At 36.3% G+C, this 16,632-nt stretch overlaps 1 protein-coding gene across 9 annotated transcripts in view; it reads right to left on the bottom strand.

The window, feature by feature from the left end:
• Positions 1–16,632, bottom strand: part of TMEM117 (transmembrane protein 117) — a 484,559-nt gene that overhangs the window by 230,513 nt on the left and 237,414 nt on the right. For 8 of the 9 annotated variants that reach the window (XM_034644989.1, XM_034644994.1, XM_034644993.1 and 5 more), the window contains one exon: positions 7,881–7,980. The exons of the other annotated variant lie outside the window; for it this stretch is intronic. In XM_034644989.1, the coding sequence (XP_034500880.1) occupies positions 7,881–7,980 (100 nt within the window). The remainder of the gene's footprint in view (positions 1–7,880; positions 7,981–16,632) is intronic. 9 annotated transcript variants of the gene reach the window in all.

Here is a 16,632-nt window from a genome sequence, read left to right as displayed (position 1 = left end):
AGAGACATTAAAATATTTATACATGCAAAAGTAAAATGACCATATTTGGTTCTAAATTTTCTAATGAATAAAAAGGAAATGTAAAAAATAATTCTTCTCTTATGCTCTTTGTTTCAATCAAATGACCAAATGAACTGGCAGTGATTCTTGACAATTACAGGTACTATTAAATCTACTGTCCTTAGGTTTTGTCTGTGTGGCAGTCAGTGTTAGTGCCCTGCCCAGATTCTCTACACCTACTGGTACACTCCATTCCCCAAGAACATAACACCCACCCAGTGGATCAGGCCAAGGGGCGATTTTCCCTGCAGCCATATAGACCACGTCTTCACTCACCTGCTTCCCCACCTCTCCCCTGCTTCTCTCATCTCCCTACAGGTTTCTCTGAAGACCACTTCCTGAATAAATCATGTGTCCCCAAATCTGCCATGCATGCTCTTTTATTGGGAATCTCATCTAACATAGAACCTTTATAAATAGAATATATTATCACCTCATTAAATTCTTGATCCAGTTTCTACTTGCACCGTATGAAATAATGAAATGAAACCCATGGGTTTATCAAATATGCAGTTAACCAATCACAGAGATAACTGAAGTCATGAACTAGCTCCAGTGAACAGCAGAGAAAGGGAGCAAAAGATAAAAACTCAGAGTAATGTCAGGTTCTTGAGTCCAGCTCCAGTGGTTAAATATCTGGTTTGTGTCCTTCCATTTGTCATATACACTTGCTCAATGAGTTTCCTAACTCTGATCCTTCTATTCCATCTTTCACAGTGTAAATTCTTTCTCATTATTTAAATTCAGCAAAGCTCTTATTGCTACCTTATTTCAGATACTAAATCAACTCAATTATGCTTTTTATTCTGCCATTTTGATATAAGTGGGAGAGAAATAATTAGAAAACTGGCATTGATCATAATATGAATTGTCGTGCTCAGTTCCAGGCAGAATAACAAGCTAGATGTGATGTCGGTTATACCATAAGCTATTGTTCACTGATAAACTTAGCATTTGCAAAACAGTCCACAAAATACGGGCAGGTGTATAACAGAAAATGTTGAACTAAATAAACTATTATTAATTTGGTGATATGAAAATGATAGAGATAATCCCAACCCTCCCTTAGTAAGCACGGACAATAATAGAATACAAGCAAAAAGCATAGGACGCCAATAAAAACTCCTGCCAAATTTTAAGTTAGTATGTATATATAATTACAAATTTTATTTCATATTTTCTACCTTTAAGTCAGAAGGAATATTTTACTCTCAAAGCTGTAGAAATATTCCCTCCCTCTATTCTGTTCCAGATTTATAAGTAAATACTAATTCAGGAGTAGAAATTATTCTCAAGCATACACCATTCTTTAATTCTCTCTGCCTCTGTCCACTGAAGTTTAACCAATTTCTGTCTTATGTGGTACCAGCTCTCTGCTTAAGTGGCTGAAGGGATATATCTCTCAACCCACCTTCCTTCCACCCCAGAGCCAGGAGCAAAACTATGCCAATGACAGTAGTTATGACCATTGAAGGAACCCTCTGGCAGGATCTCTGAGCTTCATCTTTGTTTAATCTAAAAATGCCTTTTAAACTCAAAGGATACATCACAATTCTTGGAGAATTACATCAACAATCTGTTACTTCCATCCAAGGGTGTTTACAAGCATGTGTCTTCCTGGCTATGAAAACAGGCTTAGCAAGCTTATGGGGGCAGGAGGATGGGAAGACTCTGAACAATCTAGTTCTCCCTCCACCTTTTCAGCATTCTAGAATGTCAATTTTACGACACTGGGTCACAAAAGGGAACAATGGAAAAAGAAATGGAACTTAATGCATATGTAGTCTTAGGATCTCTTTATTCTTCAATAAAGATTCCTGAAGCATCTAATTCATGCCTGGTACTGTGTTGAGTGCCAAAGTAAAGCTGGAACTCCCCTCAAAAAGTTTCTAATCAGGTAAAGAAGAGTTGTCAGCTTTACCTCGTAGATAAGCAGCCTTTTGAAACACAGATAATAGCAATATAAATATGAATTACACAATCTCTGAAGAAATAGAAAATGTGAAAAATAAGAAGGCAAATCTGTCACTCACATGTTTAGAGGGATAATGCAGTATTTACACATGAAACAGGCAGAGTTAAAATAGAAGGGTAAAATATATCTTTAAAAACACTTTCTTTTTCTAAAAATTATACTCTTGCTAGATTCAATAGAGATAATCAAGCAAATTTTAAAATTTTATTTCTTGTCATAATCCAACTACCGAGGCTATCTATTATCAATCTAAAGGCATTTCCACATGAACATATTGACTACGTTTTTCTAGCTCTAACAGAACTCTGAATTTCAAGAAGGAAAAATAAAGCTTCTTAAGATCACAGTTTAAAAAAAAACAAATGGTCACTATAAAAACATGAAATAAAGATAACACCAATTGGCAAACAACGAAATTGTTTTTTGTATGTATGATATCTCTTTATGGCGGAAGCTTTGCTGGTAGCAGCACATATACGCACAAAGTCTACACATAATCCTAGGAAAAATATGTCGAGGCCAACCAAGGTCATATGAGTATTAGGATTTGATACACACCACATATGGTTTTATGATGAAAAATGCTGTATGACTCCAGTCTTTACCATGTCATTATCTTCTTTAGGTCAGGACTCAACTTCACCTCACTACCTGTACCCTCCCCTCCCCCTCCCATAACCATGAACCTCAAACCTGGACTCTGATGTCCCTATCACTATCATAAGCCAGATTCCCATTTACTGCTGTAACAGAAAAGCCCCTAGAGCAGGAAGAAGTAGGGGCTGGGGAAAAAGGATGGTTAGATATAGAGAGACAGGAAGTGATATTTCCTTCTGGTATTAAATGAGGGGCAGAAGTAAATGCCATCTTGATACCCTCAGCATCCCCTGCCACCTTAGACCTGAGTAGAGCTTGTGATCTTTGTCTTCTGAAGGAGGGATGGTGAAACTAGAGAAATGTGCTGTGGACGGGCCAACACCCCTCTCTGCTCCTTGCTCAAGGGCAGAGGGTGGGCAAATTTCATGGCAGAGCTCTTCTCTGCTCCTATCAACATGAATGGCCAGCTCAGTGCTGAATGACACCACTTTAGGTATTTCTTTTACATTAAGTTTTAAAAAAAATCTATTTAACCAAAAAAAAAAAAATAGTAACTTTAACCCTGATTTAATATATTTCTTTGTCCTCTGCATGAGGCATCCCACAGAGCTAAGAATAGTCAGGACTGCCTAGGAAATTGAACCTAGTAGAGCTTGATGCTCTGTAGTGTGAGGGGCAAAGACAGTTGTCAGATTGGTTGATATCAGCCATGCCTGGGGATCGCATCAGTCCTGGTGTGCCTTTTAAAACCATGGGGAAGTTTGGAATTATTTCCATAAAAGAAAAATTCTCCATTTCAGAAATACATTAAAAGGCACACTTTTATTGGAAATGTAAATAGTCACTTACTTTTCCATGACAGTCACCTTTATCATTGATATTCACTTCATGATGAGAATTCTATAGACAAATGAAGGTCAAAGCTCCTTAGACTCCTCTCATGAGGAAAACTATTATTTTTAAAAATGTTATCAATACACACATATGTAGACATATAAATATTTATATGGAAACTTACCACCTAGCCAGTGAATAAAAATGGGAATAGAAATGATGTGCTCTGGGAAGCCTCCCTGTGTGACTGTACTTTCAAATCAGGAGGGCACTGTGTTTCTTTTGCCATTTCTTTCTCTGTGTCTAACAGGGAAAGGTCAATATTTCATATAGCATAAGCAGAAAAGGACTTTGGATTCTCTCTCAGTTTACAGAAAGAAAAACATGTGAGGCCCCAGAAGGTGAAGTGACTTAAGATCACACTGCTGGGTTAAACCTAAAACACAGTTTTCTTGATTCTCAATCCAGTTCTACCTCAGTGGTACTGGAAGTATTGATCAGAGTAGTAATCGGTGGCATTGAAAAAGGAAAAAAGTTACCAGGTTAGCTAGTAAAAATAGAAGGCATTACAGTAGTAAATTTAGGAGAAACTATGGAAGTCAGCCAGATCTCAGGGAGAGAGAAAGACCACAGCTGAACTGTGAAATTATTTGTATTCTGTTAAGCCACAAGAGTAGGGCAGATGAGTGCACAGTAGAAATCTAGCTAGAAAAGGTTAAGATCTTCCATCAAAGCTGCCCCATGCATTCACCTCTCAGGGCTGCCCTAGAAATTGGACCCCACCTTATGATCCAAAAGAAAAAAAATCCTAATTAAAAAAAAATAGAATCAGTAAATAGGGGCAGAGCCACATACAGTCTCGGAAACACTGACTTGGGGGAAAGTCTGGGAGGGCTTAGATAGAATTAGGCAACAAACAAGTAACACTGTCGTCATGGGAAAGAAAATGATTTCTGTATCAAATGGTGGACTTGAGCCTTAAAACTGCAGAGTAAGGTCCTAGGGCTTGCTGATCTGGTGATGTGCTCTGGTGCTTCTCCCCTGACTGATCGGGGCAGTGTTGCAGGGAAGTCAGGAAGTAATGGATCATATTGCCTTAGTGTGTTCTAGCACTGGCAACCGGAAGGAAACTCCAGAAACCGCAGACCACAGGCCTCGGATAAGCTGGGACAAACATAAACAGCTGCAGTAAAGCACTCATGTCTCTCTTGCACTAGAGCATTTAGACGTCCCATCATGGGACCACACACCTCATCTTCAGAGAAAACTATAAGACAGGTAACAACTATTAGCCCCTTTAAAGAAATGTGCAAACCGATGCTCAGAGGGTTGCATGTTATTTGTGGAAGGTCAAGCCAGACATAGCAAGGTCAGAGAATTCAAACTTCTGAATTCCCTTTTCCATTTTATTAAGCAGATTCACCATAAAATGGAGAAAAAAATCACAATCCACAGTTAATGCAGAAATTTTTCAAAAGGTATCACCTCATATTTCATGGAAACTACATGTTTAAAGTTTTCCCTCTAGTTTCCCTTCTAAAAGGAAAATAGTTTGAGAAGGGAAACTATTTTCTGTTTAGTTTTCCTTCTAAACAGTTTTTCCCAATGGAAATAGAAATTTTTAAGATGAGACAGACTGCCTGTCTGTCTAATGTCTGGTTATTTTTTTTTAAAGAATTTTCTGCATTTTTTTTTTTTAAGTAAACTCTGTGCCCAACATGGGGCTTGAACTCACAACCCTGAGATCAAGAGTCACATGCACTACTGACTGAGTCATCCATGCATCCTGATGTTTGGTTTACTCTAATTGTCATATCTAGTGATTACAAATAAAATAAAATACTTTTCAAATCTAGATTTTAAAGTTAATGGAATGGGATGCATTTGGAACTTTGTGGAAATTGAACAGGGGTGGGAGGGGGCTCAAAAATGGGCTATACAAACCCTTCGGTAGGTACTTAATAGTCTTGCAGGATGATCATAGCAGTAGCAGTGGAAATATAACTGTTTCCTATCCCCTGAAAACACTTGTTCTAGTAAGACACAAAGCTATCCATAGAAAGAGCAGTAACGGTTGTGACAATCTGCCTGCAGTATTTGGAAACACGTTTATAGCGGCAGGTCCCTGCCAAGTCTTGTTTAGGTAGGGCATCCTTTCCTTTGGTAGGTCTTCTCGTTTTCAAGTGAATGGATGAATAAAACCAGTTATGATTAACAGCACTTATGAAAGTTGTCAACAAAGGTTAGCATGTTCCATTTTTATGAGAATTATGCTCTTTGTATTCTGAGATTCTCTTCTAAACTTACAGGACCTAGAGCTGTTGAGTTACATACTGTAGTTAATTAATCCAATGGTTAAAACAGAAGTACTAATCTATTAGTGGACACTTGGGTTTCTCCCATATCTTGGCTATTGTAAATAATGCTGCAATAAACACAGAGGTGCGTAAGTCTTTTTGAATTAGTATTTTGGTTTTTTGGGGTGTAAAGAAGATGTGGCATATAATATATATATATATGTGTGTGTGTGTGTGTGTGTGTGTGTGTGTGTGTGTATACACAATGGGATATTACTCAGCCATAAAAAAGAATGAAATTTTGTCATTTGCAAAAATATGGATGGACCTAGAGGATATAATGCTAAGCAAAATAAGTGAGACAGAGAAAGACAAATACCATATGATTTCACTCATATGTATAATTTAAAAAACAAAACAAACAAACAAAAAGAGATAAAAACCCAGACTCTTAAATACAGAGAACAAACTGAGGATTGATGGAGGGGATGTGGGTGAGGGGATGGGCTAAATGGGTGATGGATATTAAGGAGGGCAATTGTGATGAGCACTGGGTGTTATATCTAAGTGATGTACCACTAAAGTCTACTCCTGAAACTAATATTACACTATATGTTACCTAACTAGAATTTAAATAAAAACTTGAAACAAAACAAACAAACAAAAGCAAACAAACAAAAGAGACAAAAAAACAGACTCTTAAATACAGAGAACAAATTCGTGGCTGCCAGAGGGGAAGTGGGTAGGGGATGGGTGAAACACACAAAGAAGATTAAGAGTACACTTATCTTGATGAACACTGAGAAATGTATAAAATTGTGGAATCACTATATCATATGCCTGAAACTAATATAACACTGTATGTTAACTATACCTGAATAAAACAAAAAAAATTTTTTTAAGATTTTACTTATTTGACAGAGAGAGAGAGAGAGAGGGAGAGAGAGAGCACAAGCAGGGGGAGTGGCAGGCAGAGGAGAAGCAGGCTCCCCACTGAGCAGGGAGCCCGATGCAGGACTCAATCCCAGGACCCTGGGATCATGACCTGAGCCGAAGGCAGACGCTTAACGAACTGAGCCACTCAGGCGCCCCCAGGGTCCCCCAAAAAAAGTTTTAATGAAAACAAAAAATGAAAAAAGAAGTTACTCTCTTGACAGATGAACTCAGCATGAAATATGGTTTGTCTATTTGTTGTAGGCTTATAATAATAATAAATACTAATAATGCAACATTCATTTTGTAGGTTCAATGAGGAAAATAAATGTAGAAAACTACTTTAGGAGCCCTAACGTTAAACGCCCACCACTTCTGGTGGACACAGCATAACATACAGACATGCTGATTCATTATGTTGTACACCTGAAACTATAGCATCAACTATACTCAAATAAAAAAAATTAAATAAAAATAAAAGTAAGTAATAGTAATAAAATGGTATAAGATGTGTTGTGAAAAAAAAAATTTTTTTTTTAAGATTTATTTATTTATTTATTTGACAGAGATAGAGACAGCCAGCGAGAGAAAGAACACAAGCAGGGGGAGTGGGAGAGGGAGAAGCAGGCTCATAGAAGAGGAGCCTGACGTGGGGCTCGATCCCATAACGTCGGGATCACGCCCTGAGCCGAAGGCACACGCTTAACCGCTGTGCCACCCAGGCGCCCCAAAAAAATTTTTTTAAATAGAAACAGTCATTAAAAATATTTCATATGGTCTCCTGAGACAGGCCAAACAACATTCCTTACCTGAAAATTGCACATGTCAAAAACAACAATCTTCACAAAATTATTTAGAACTTCACAAGGAAGTTTCTAATAATGTTATGAATGTGTGTATGTTTGTATGTTCATACATATACAGATAGATAGATAGGTATATATGTTATAAATAAATATTTCCTGGTGGACAGCCATCATTAATATTATAGTTGCATTAATTTTTTCCCCTAAGGTAAACAGATATTGCATATAATCTCTAAATTTATCTGTACTCATGAATTTATTCTACTCAAGACAGAAGTAACTCTTTTGCTCTAAACCTAACAAAAGCAGTGTCTATCCAACATCATGAACGTTTTCCTCCATTGAATGTTTGAAATGGGTGAAGTTAAAATTTCTTACCATCCAGGCTGTGACAAAGTCCCCCATCCAGGTCCCTACTGCAGCTAATTTCATGAAACTTTCATTTCGGATGCCCATATAGTCTGTAATGATATATGCTCTGTGGAGACAAACACACAAGACATTGCCCAGACTGAGAGAGCCGTATCAAAGCGTTCTGGTTCAGCAACACGCAAAGGGACTTCCCTCCCTTTCAACAAGCTCTCCTGCTTTTGTCTCATCACATATGCTTACAGATCTGAAAGGCTGGGAAGACTTCTGAGGGTGTCTGGGTCAGTTCCAATTAGATCTGAAGACTGAAGACTGACTGTGGCTATACCAATTACCATGTGCATTTCATTTTCAAGCTGTAAGACTGACAACCGTTTTTGAAAAATCAAACAGAAATACTCAGTAAAAGCATCATTTCATGCTCACTCAGGTATGCAGAGAGTGGAAACAATCCCTGAATTGGAGTAACTTGAAAGGGAGGAGAAAAGCTCACTTTTCCTTCAGTTCTGTTGACTCAGAACTACTGAAGAGGTACTGGGACGAGGCTTTGGATGTAATATAACGATGGTCCAAAAATGTCCATTTGAGAAAATTTCCACATGATAAAGAAATGCAAATTTTGATTCCAATATATGTGGTTTAAATCACTACTTAACTAACAATAACCAGATTTGATTTCATCTCTTTTTGTGTCACAAATTCTTCTGCTTCCGGTAACACCAATTCAAGTTCTTCATGGCCCAAAGAGAGGGTCAAAGGCACAACTGATCACTAAATATAAGTAACAAGACTATGCTTTATTGCACGTAATTTTCATTCCCTTCTCCTCATTTGACATTCAAGAAAATCTAAGGATTATTTTCCCATTGTACAATTTCTCCAGGAAAACTGGGATACAGGGAGATCACTTAACTTGCCCAATCAATACCACAGAATTAATGAATGGTAATTAGGAATCAAATTTCTCTCTCTCTCTCTCTTTCTCTCCCTCTCTAAGTTTTTCTTTCACTCAGATTTTTTTTACTTTAAATTTTGTTCCTTTTCTCAAACATGATAACCCCTGTATAATCTAGAATATTAGTTAACCTTGATTCTTCTTAGCTTAACTTTAAAACAAAATACAGTAGAAAATGATACATTTGTTATTTAGTGAAACTATGAAGAAATACTTTTTTGAAGTCATTGGGAGGTAAATCATCTCCAATTCAGTTGTTGTTGTTGTTGTTGTTTTCCTGGAGATCTTTCTTATAGTTTTGTTATTCATAAAACAAACAAATATTTAAGTAGTTCTACTTAACAACAAAAATAAACTTATGAACTCTTAAAAGCACTTTTTTTTCACATGCTTCATTCACCTACCTTAGATCTTTATAAAAATCTTAAGATCTCACCTCAAAATTCTGAGTCTCTATTCCATAGGTTTCCATAATAACCAAAATAATTATAGCTACCATTAAGTGCTGGCTTACAATATTCCAGAGATCATTATAAGCACTTTAAATACAGTGTCTCCAACAGCTTCCATGCCAGCGCAATGAAAATCATTATTATTCCTGCTTCACAGATATGGAATTGAGGCTTTGGAGAGTTTTTGCAACTTTCTCAAGGTCAAGCATCTAGTAAATGGACAAGGTTTGAATCTAAATTTGATTGACTCCCAAATCCAGACGCTTAACCACTATGTTATATCTTCTTCCTACAAAGTTAGTGAGATATAAAAAACACAAAGAATAGCTGCTCCATTCCCCAGTATTTTAGTAGATGATGATGAAGACTGAGATTTATTTCCTTTGAGGATAATTATAGCAGAAGTCAAAAGTAGCATGCAAAGAAGCTGCATCTCCTCAGAGTTACCCTCAAGTCTTGGACCCCCACTGAGTTCACCATCTAAGCAGCCTCCATGTGAAAGCTCCCAAGTTAACTTGGACAGCTTGCTCTTATTCCCTTCAGTATCACTACTGCTGAACAGTCTTGGGCAGTGAACTCAGCATACTTTAGACTATTAGCTCTCATAACTGTCCAGCTCTTTCAATGACACTTATTTTGAAGGATGTGTTTAATGACACATCCCTACCTGCCTGCTTTGCAATTCGTTCTAGAATACATTGAGCTAGGGTGGAAATTTCAGGGTACCTTCCTTGTGGTAACATAGGTATGTGTAAGAGAAGACAACATTCTCTAATTTCAGTACCTAAAAACAGGGATAAGGTTGCAAAAGATTAATGATCCAGCCAAGAACAACTAAAAATATAAATAAAATATTAAAATTGCCCCCCAAAATCTGCTTAAAACAACCTGAGAGCTGATTAAACAATGAGAACTAGAAAAACCAAGATACCAGATTGGAGAGAATTGTGGAAAGGTTAGCTATATTTTCTCTGGGGACATTTGCTGATTCTGCATCCAAGGTAAGAGGATGAGAATCTGGGCTTTGCCTGGGCAAGGAGCAGTCTCAGTGAGCTGGAGAGACAAACATTAGGAACTTAAGGAGCCAAGATCCTCATCTTGGAGGGGCCCAGAAGGAAGCATGACAAACAGCTGGGTTTACTTTCAAGACATTTTCCAAATTATGAATTTGTTCAGGGGGGAGGCTTAGAGACTAAGAAGAAAGTCTTTGAGAAGCATAGCAGAGGTTTGACAATCTCACCACGTTGAGGAGACTATTGTGTTTCAGACCTGCCAGAAGGAATGGCCCAAGAGAATATATGGAGCAATGGGAGGCTAGAGAAAACCAGAGATGAATGGGTGCTTACTGAAAGTGACTCAGTCCTTACCCACTCCATTCCAGGACTGCATTAAGGTGATCAACTTCTATTCCTTCCATCTAACAGAGGAAAGAGTGAATGTTTTCGGGAAGAATAAAATATCATATAGGTCCTCTACACATTTTATACATAACAAACATTGTTCACTGAAAAATTACTAGGATGTCAAGAAACAGGGCCATACCACTGAAAATCAAGTGAAAAACAATGTCTAAAACTAGATAATAAGCTCCAGGAGGACAGGGAGTTATTTTGGCCATTCTTTTCACTGCTGATTCCTCAGCACTTAGAGCACTGCCTGCATCTAGTATGTGATCAACAAACATTTGCTTAATGTGTGAATTAACGAAGCAAACCAAGTTATTCATATTTGTTTCTATATGGTATGAGTAGATCTATGTATATTAAACCTTAGAAACAGCAGTAAAGGAAGATTTGAACTGCAAGTATGTGGTGAGTACTGAATGCTATGGTAACAGTGAAGATGAGATAGCACAGACAATTTATGAAAAAACTAGTATGTATAAAAGTGAAGAGTGATATATAAAAGGTAGTAGGTATTCTAATTTTTGCTGCTTTAGACAAACATTAGAGAATTACAAATATGCAACCTGTCACAAAAATTTGCAAATACTAGTTCATTGATTTGCATACCCATTAACAGTAACAGTATTTCCTGCTCAGGTTGTAAAGGACAGAGCGTGCATACTTTATATCAGCAATGTTACCCAGTTTGAATATCACATTGCTCTCTACAAAAGCTAAGTTGTGAAGTTTCATACCCAATATTTTGGGGAGTGATTCAGAATTAAATGTTATTTGCTAGGAGGCACCATTAACGTTTTAGCTTTGCTTGGAGTTTCAGCTAATTATTTCAACTATTCATACATTTTTGTTTGTTTTATACTTTAGCTAGCTATTTCCCCCGTGCATAGATCTAGAAAATCCTACAGTTCTATCAGCCTTCCAGGAAAATATCAATCATTGATATTTTCTTTAAAAATCTAAATGAATTTCTTTACAGGCTGTAACTTCAGTTTTTATTTTTTTCTTGACATCTCAAGTTTAACTGTCAAATCCAAAACAGATGTGTGGAAACTTTAATATACAGGATCTTGGAAATGTTCATAATTATCAAAACAGCCTGAAAAGCTATCAAGACTATCGCACCTAGTGAAAACTATGTGCTAAATGGGCATAAACTAATCAGATTCTAAGGTGGGCTAGTCAATAAAGCTATAATCTAGTAAATTGATCTTATAGGTGACAGTCTTGATCACTAGCAACAAAAGTTCCAGTTCACTCCAGTCTATTACTTATATGTACATGGATGTAGTCAACGCCAGGTGATTTAGGAGTTGAGTCTCTGAAAGTTTAACAGGAAGCAGTAAACATAGATCACCAAACCAATATGGATTCATGCTTCACTGAAGATCCATCTGTGGCCAGCTGGATTCATAATGTCACAGCTGTCTCTCCCAGCCATGTTTGGGCAACATAAACAAGATTAGGGGCTTCATACACAAGTAAATCATGGATAAGGAGTTGACTTACAGGAGTACAGTCCTGCATTAAACACAATGAAACTGAAGCAAAAATTCTAAGTATTCTTGCGACATTGAGGAAAACATTTGTCACTATAAGGCACCAGGAATTAAACCTAGATTTATTATATTAACCTTCTCTCAATCTTTTTGTGTTTGTAATGAAATGATTAACAGCCTTCAATCTAGTCACTTAGTGAACTATTATCTAAATAAACACATTTTAGTATTTTTGCTCAAAATTCTTAGTTCTTGCTTATTGAAAAGCTTTGATGGAACTCAATACATGTGTATGAACCTTCCAGGCAAGAGCTAAGGTATGAACCTATGAAGCAAGATGCACTGGAATGTCAAAATCCAGCAGACAATTATTAGAAGTAGCCTGGAATAATTAAAATCATATCTGGACCTAACAATACTTACAGATAAAAATACCACCTCAAATTTCTGAACTTCAGCCATATATACCTTCTAATTTTTATAAGGAAGACATATAAAAGAAGACTGCAGATGGAGTTTTCATTGAACAAACTCACCCTCCCTGTGAATACATTCACCATACATCAACCATTCCTTTCATACCCTGCTTTGCTTCAGCCCATTCGGTGAAACTCATCTGTACTAGATACAGAAACCTGAATTTATCAGCAATTCCTCCCCTTCCTTTACTCCTAACATTTGATTAATCACTAAGATTATACTTCTGAAAGGCTCTCAAATCTATGTTGTTATTCTGTCATCATTACTACCAATGTCTTAATCCTGTTCATAAACCTCTCTAATCTAAATTAAAGCAATGGCCGCCTATTTCTCTGTGACTATCTTCCTCTTATTTCAGACTCTGTATTGCCACTATAGTGACCCCTGGGGAAGGAATACATCATACCAAAGAGCAGGGTCCTAGAACCAGAAAGTCCTGGGTTTGCAAACTACTGCCCACTTTATGACCTGGGAAAAATGATCAACTCATTCCCTTATCTGTAGAGTGGGGATAAAAATAACTATTTCTCACATGGGTTTCCTGGGGATTAAGATTATTACATTTTTGAAATAAGAATGTAAAGCTTCTAGCACAACAATTTCATAATAGGCATGTAAAACATGGCAGAGCTCTAGTCTACTGGCTCCCACTTTCTAAAATAGTACAGTGGTTCCCACTATCACAGAGTAGAGCATGGATAGAAAGACTGTCCACTCTCTGCCAAGCCATCCTTTCATTCAGACACCTCTCCCTTCATGTCACAACCTCCTTTTATTAGGCTATCCACCGCCATGAAATCAATCTCACCAAACACCCCACTATCTATAATGCACCTTAGTATCCTTTTTTCTTTTTTTTTTAACTTTAGTATCTTTATGTGCAATGTTCTTTGTTTGGAATGCCATCCCCTTTCTTCTGCCCTGAGATTACTAACTCAACCTAGCCACTGAGAAATCTCCTGCCATTATCTCTGAAAGCCATCCCTTCCCTGGAATTACCATAACACTTTGAATATACTTCAGTATTAAATCATCTTCCTCAAGTATTTTAATGATTTTCTCACATTGCCCCTCTCTCCCACAAGACTTAGCTCATCAAGGATAAAGAACATGTTTCATTTGGCCAAGCAGGTAAACTTTTTGCCCAGCTTATACTATGATATAAGGATGTAATAAAATTTAAATGAATTAAGTAGTCAATTGATTCATGCAAAATTACTTAGCTCATCTGATATCAGGGCCAAACCAGGAAGAGGACAAAAGGATAAAAGATAAAGAATCTGCAATATAAGATAACTAAAAACAAATATCAAAGATGTGTAGGGCATGTAATTATGATGTTCTAACAAGGAACAGAATATCATTGTATCATTTTTATTACCTCTTATAGAATAAAAAGCTAGAGGCAAGAATATAATCAAATCAAAATGAAAATACATCCTTGGCTTTCTGCAATTACATGTTGTAAATTAATCTGAATGTAATTTAGTTGACTAATAATGAAAAAAGTTAAATATTGTAAAATCTCTCATGGTATCTACAGAATCCTATTATTTAAAAGAATCCTTTTAAATTAAAAATAGACTATCATATGATCCAGTAATTCCACTCTGGGCATTTATCCACAGAATTTACTGATATGTTTAATGCAACATTATTTACAATGGCCAAATTGAGGAAGCAGCCCAAGTGACCATCCATAGATGAATGGACAAAGAAGACATGGAATATTACTCAGCCATGACAAAGAATGAAATCTTGCCATTTATGACAACATTGATGGATCTAGAGACTATAATGTTAAGTGAAATAAATCAAAGAAAGAAAAACACCATATGATTTCACTCATATGTGGAATTTAAGAAACAAAACAAATGAGCAAAGAAAAAAGAGACAAACCAGATAAAAGACTCTTAAATATACAGAACAGACTGATGGTTACCAGAGGGGAGATGGGTGGAGGGGATGCGTGAAACAGGTGATAGGGATTAAAGAGTACACTTATCGTGATAAGCACTGAGTAATGTATAGAATTCCTGAATCACTATATTGTATACCTGAAACTAATGTAACAATCTATTTTAATTATGCCGGAATTAAAATTAAAAAATAATAAAAAATAAGTAAGTTATGGGGTTGTAACATACAGTATGGTAACTATACTTAATAATACTGTATTGGATATCTGAAAGTTGCTAAGAGTGTAGTTTTGTTGTTATTTCTTTTTTTAAGATTTTATTTATTCATTTGAGAAAGCGAGAGACCACAAGTGGTGGGAGGAGGGAGAAGCAGACCCTCCACTGAGCTGGGACCCTAACCCCAACAAGTGACCCTGGGATCATGACCTGAGCAGAAGGCAGATGCTAAACTGTCTGGGCACCCAGGCACTCCAAGAGTGTAAATCTTAGAAATTCTCATCACAAGAAAAAAAAATTATAACTATGTATGGTGATAGATGTTAACTAAGCTTATTGTGGTCACATTTTGCAGTATATACAAATAATCAAATCATTATGCTGTACACCTGACACTAATATAATGCTATATATTAATTATACCGCAATAAAAAATTAACAGAAAGATGGCAAAAACTAGTAAGTAAAAAAAATAAAAGATTCCTTTTAAATGAGACTAGATATCAATACATAACTCTGTGCACCAATTTGCTGGCACCAAAAATATAAGAGCTATATAGTAAAATACATTTCTTTTATTCATGTGAAAAAAGAAAGCAAATTTATTTCAAATTTGCTGCCCTTCAAATGGATACTGCCAAACTACATTTGTTGCTTGTTCTTTGAAGTCAAAATTTAGAAGTTTACCAGGCTATAAAATAATATCGTCTCAAAACTAATTTTAAAGTTACAGCATTTTTGTAGTTATACCCCAAGTTTCTATCTTACTTCACTTTATTTCTCACCTTCACAAATATTCCAGGAATATGCAATTAGAGTGGATGCCCAAAATGGGCCTACCTTCTATTTCTAATGAATTAAACACAGCCAAGGCACTTCATGTATCTTTTTACTAAAGTCACTGCAAAAACAAGAGAAAAAATAAAAATGTAAAATCCTAAACTTTTTGCTAAGAGAGCCCCAATAAATCCCCACAAGAATCCAGAAAGCCACAAATTATTTAAAATTAATTTTATATCTAACTTGATCACATTTTAATGTTAAATAACATTCAATGTGTTTATAACTATTCAGACAAAATATATCTGAATTGTAAAGTGAATTGTGAGCTGAGCCAGAATGGCATTAATTAATTTATCGTACATAATGATGCTCCTTCCAAACTAATTAGGGAGACATAAAATAACTTACAAATTCTGCTAAGATTCTGATGCTGCTCAAAGAAGAACAAAAAGCAAGTTCAATTTTAATGGATGTTTTTCAATGAAAGTAAGTGTTCAGGGCTGTTAGAAGGTCAAAACAGATAAGAAATAATAGAACAAAAACACTGGGACATAAATACAATAATTAACTTTTGGCAGAAACTATAATTTTTCCACTGTGTGCAATAAAATAAAGAAACACGAAAAATGAGACTGTCTTTCTACTCCCTACAAAATTTTCAAATTCAAAGCATAATTGCTTTGTGGTAGTATGATAATTATTCTTTTCCTTCTCTTCTCCTTCCCCTCCCCCTCCCTTTCTCCTTTTCTTTCTCCTCCTCCTCCTTTTGGTTGTGAATTCAATCACCTCTCATTCTTCTCCCCATGGCTGGCTACCCAACACTATTTCCCAATCACTTATTCCCTATTCTTGCTGAAGACATTTTAGACTCTACTTATAGGAAGGGGAAAGGGGCTTATTTTCCCAACCAAGAACCCTTCTTGCAGCATGTGAATTTATATTAGATAAGCATCTACCTTATTTCTTTTCATTTACTCACTAAACAAATAATTACTGATGTCTCACTATATGCTAGACCACGGGCCTGATACTTATAAACTCATAGCTTTCCAAG

This window comes from Ailuropoda melanoleuca, chromosome 16 (assembly GCF_002007445.2).
Source record: "Ailuropoda melanoleuca isolate Jingjing chromosome 16, ASM200744v2, whole genome shotgun sequence".
NCBI lineage: Eukaryota > Metazoa > Chordata > Mammalia > Carnivora > Ursidae > Ailuropoda > Ailuropoda melanoleuca.
Note: the sequence above shows the minus strand (reverse complement) of the source record. Positions and strands in the feature narration are given on the sequence as shown.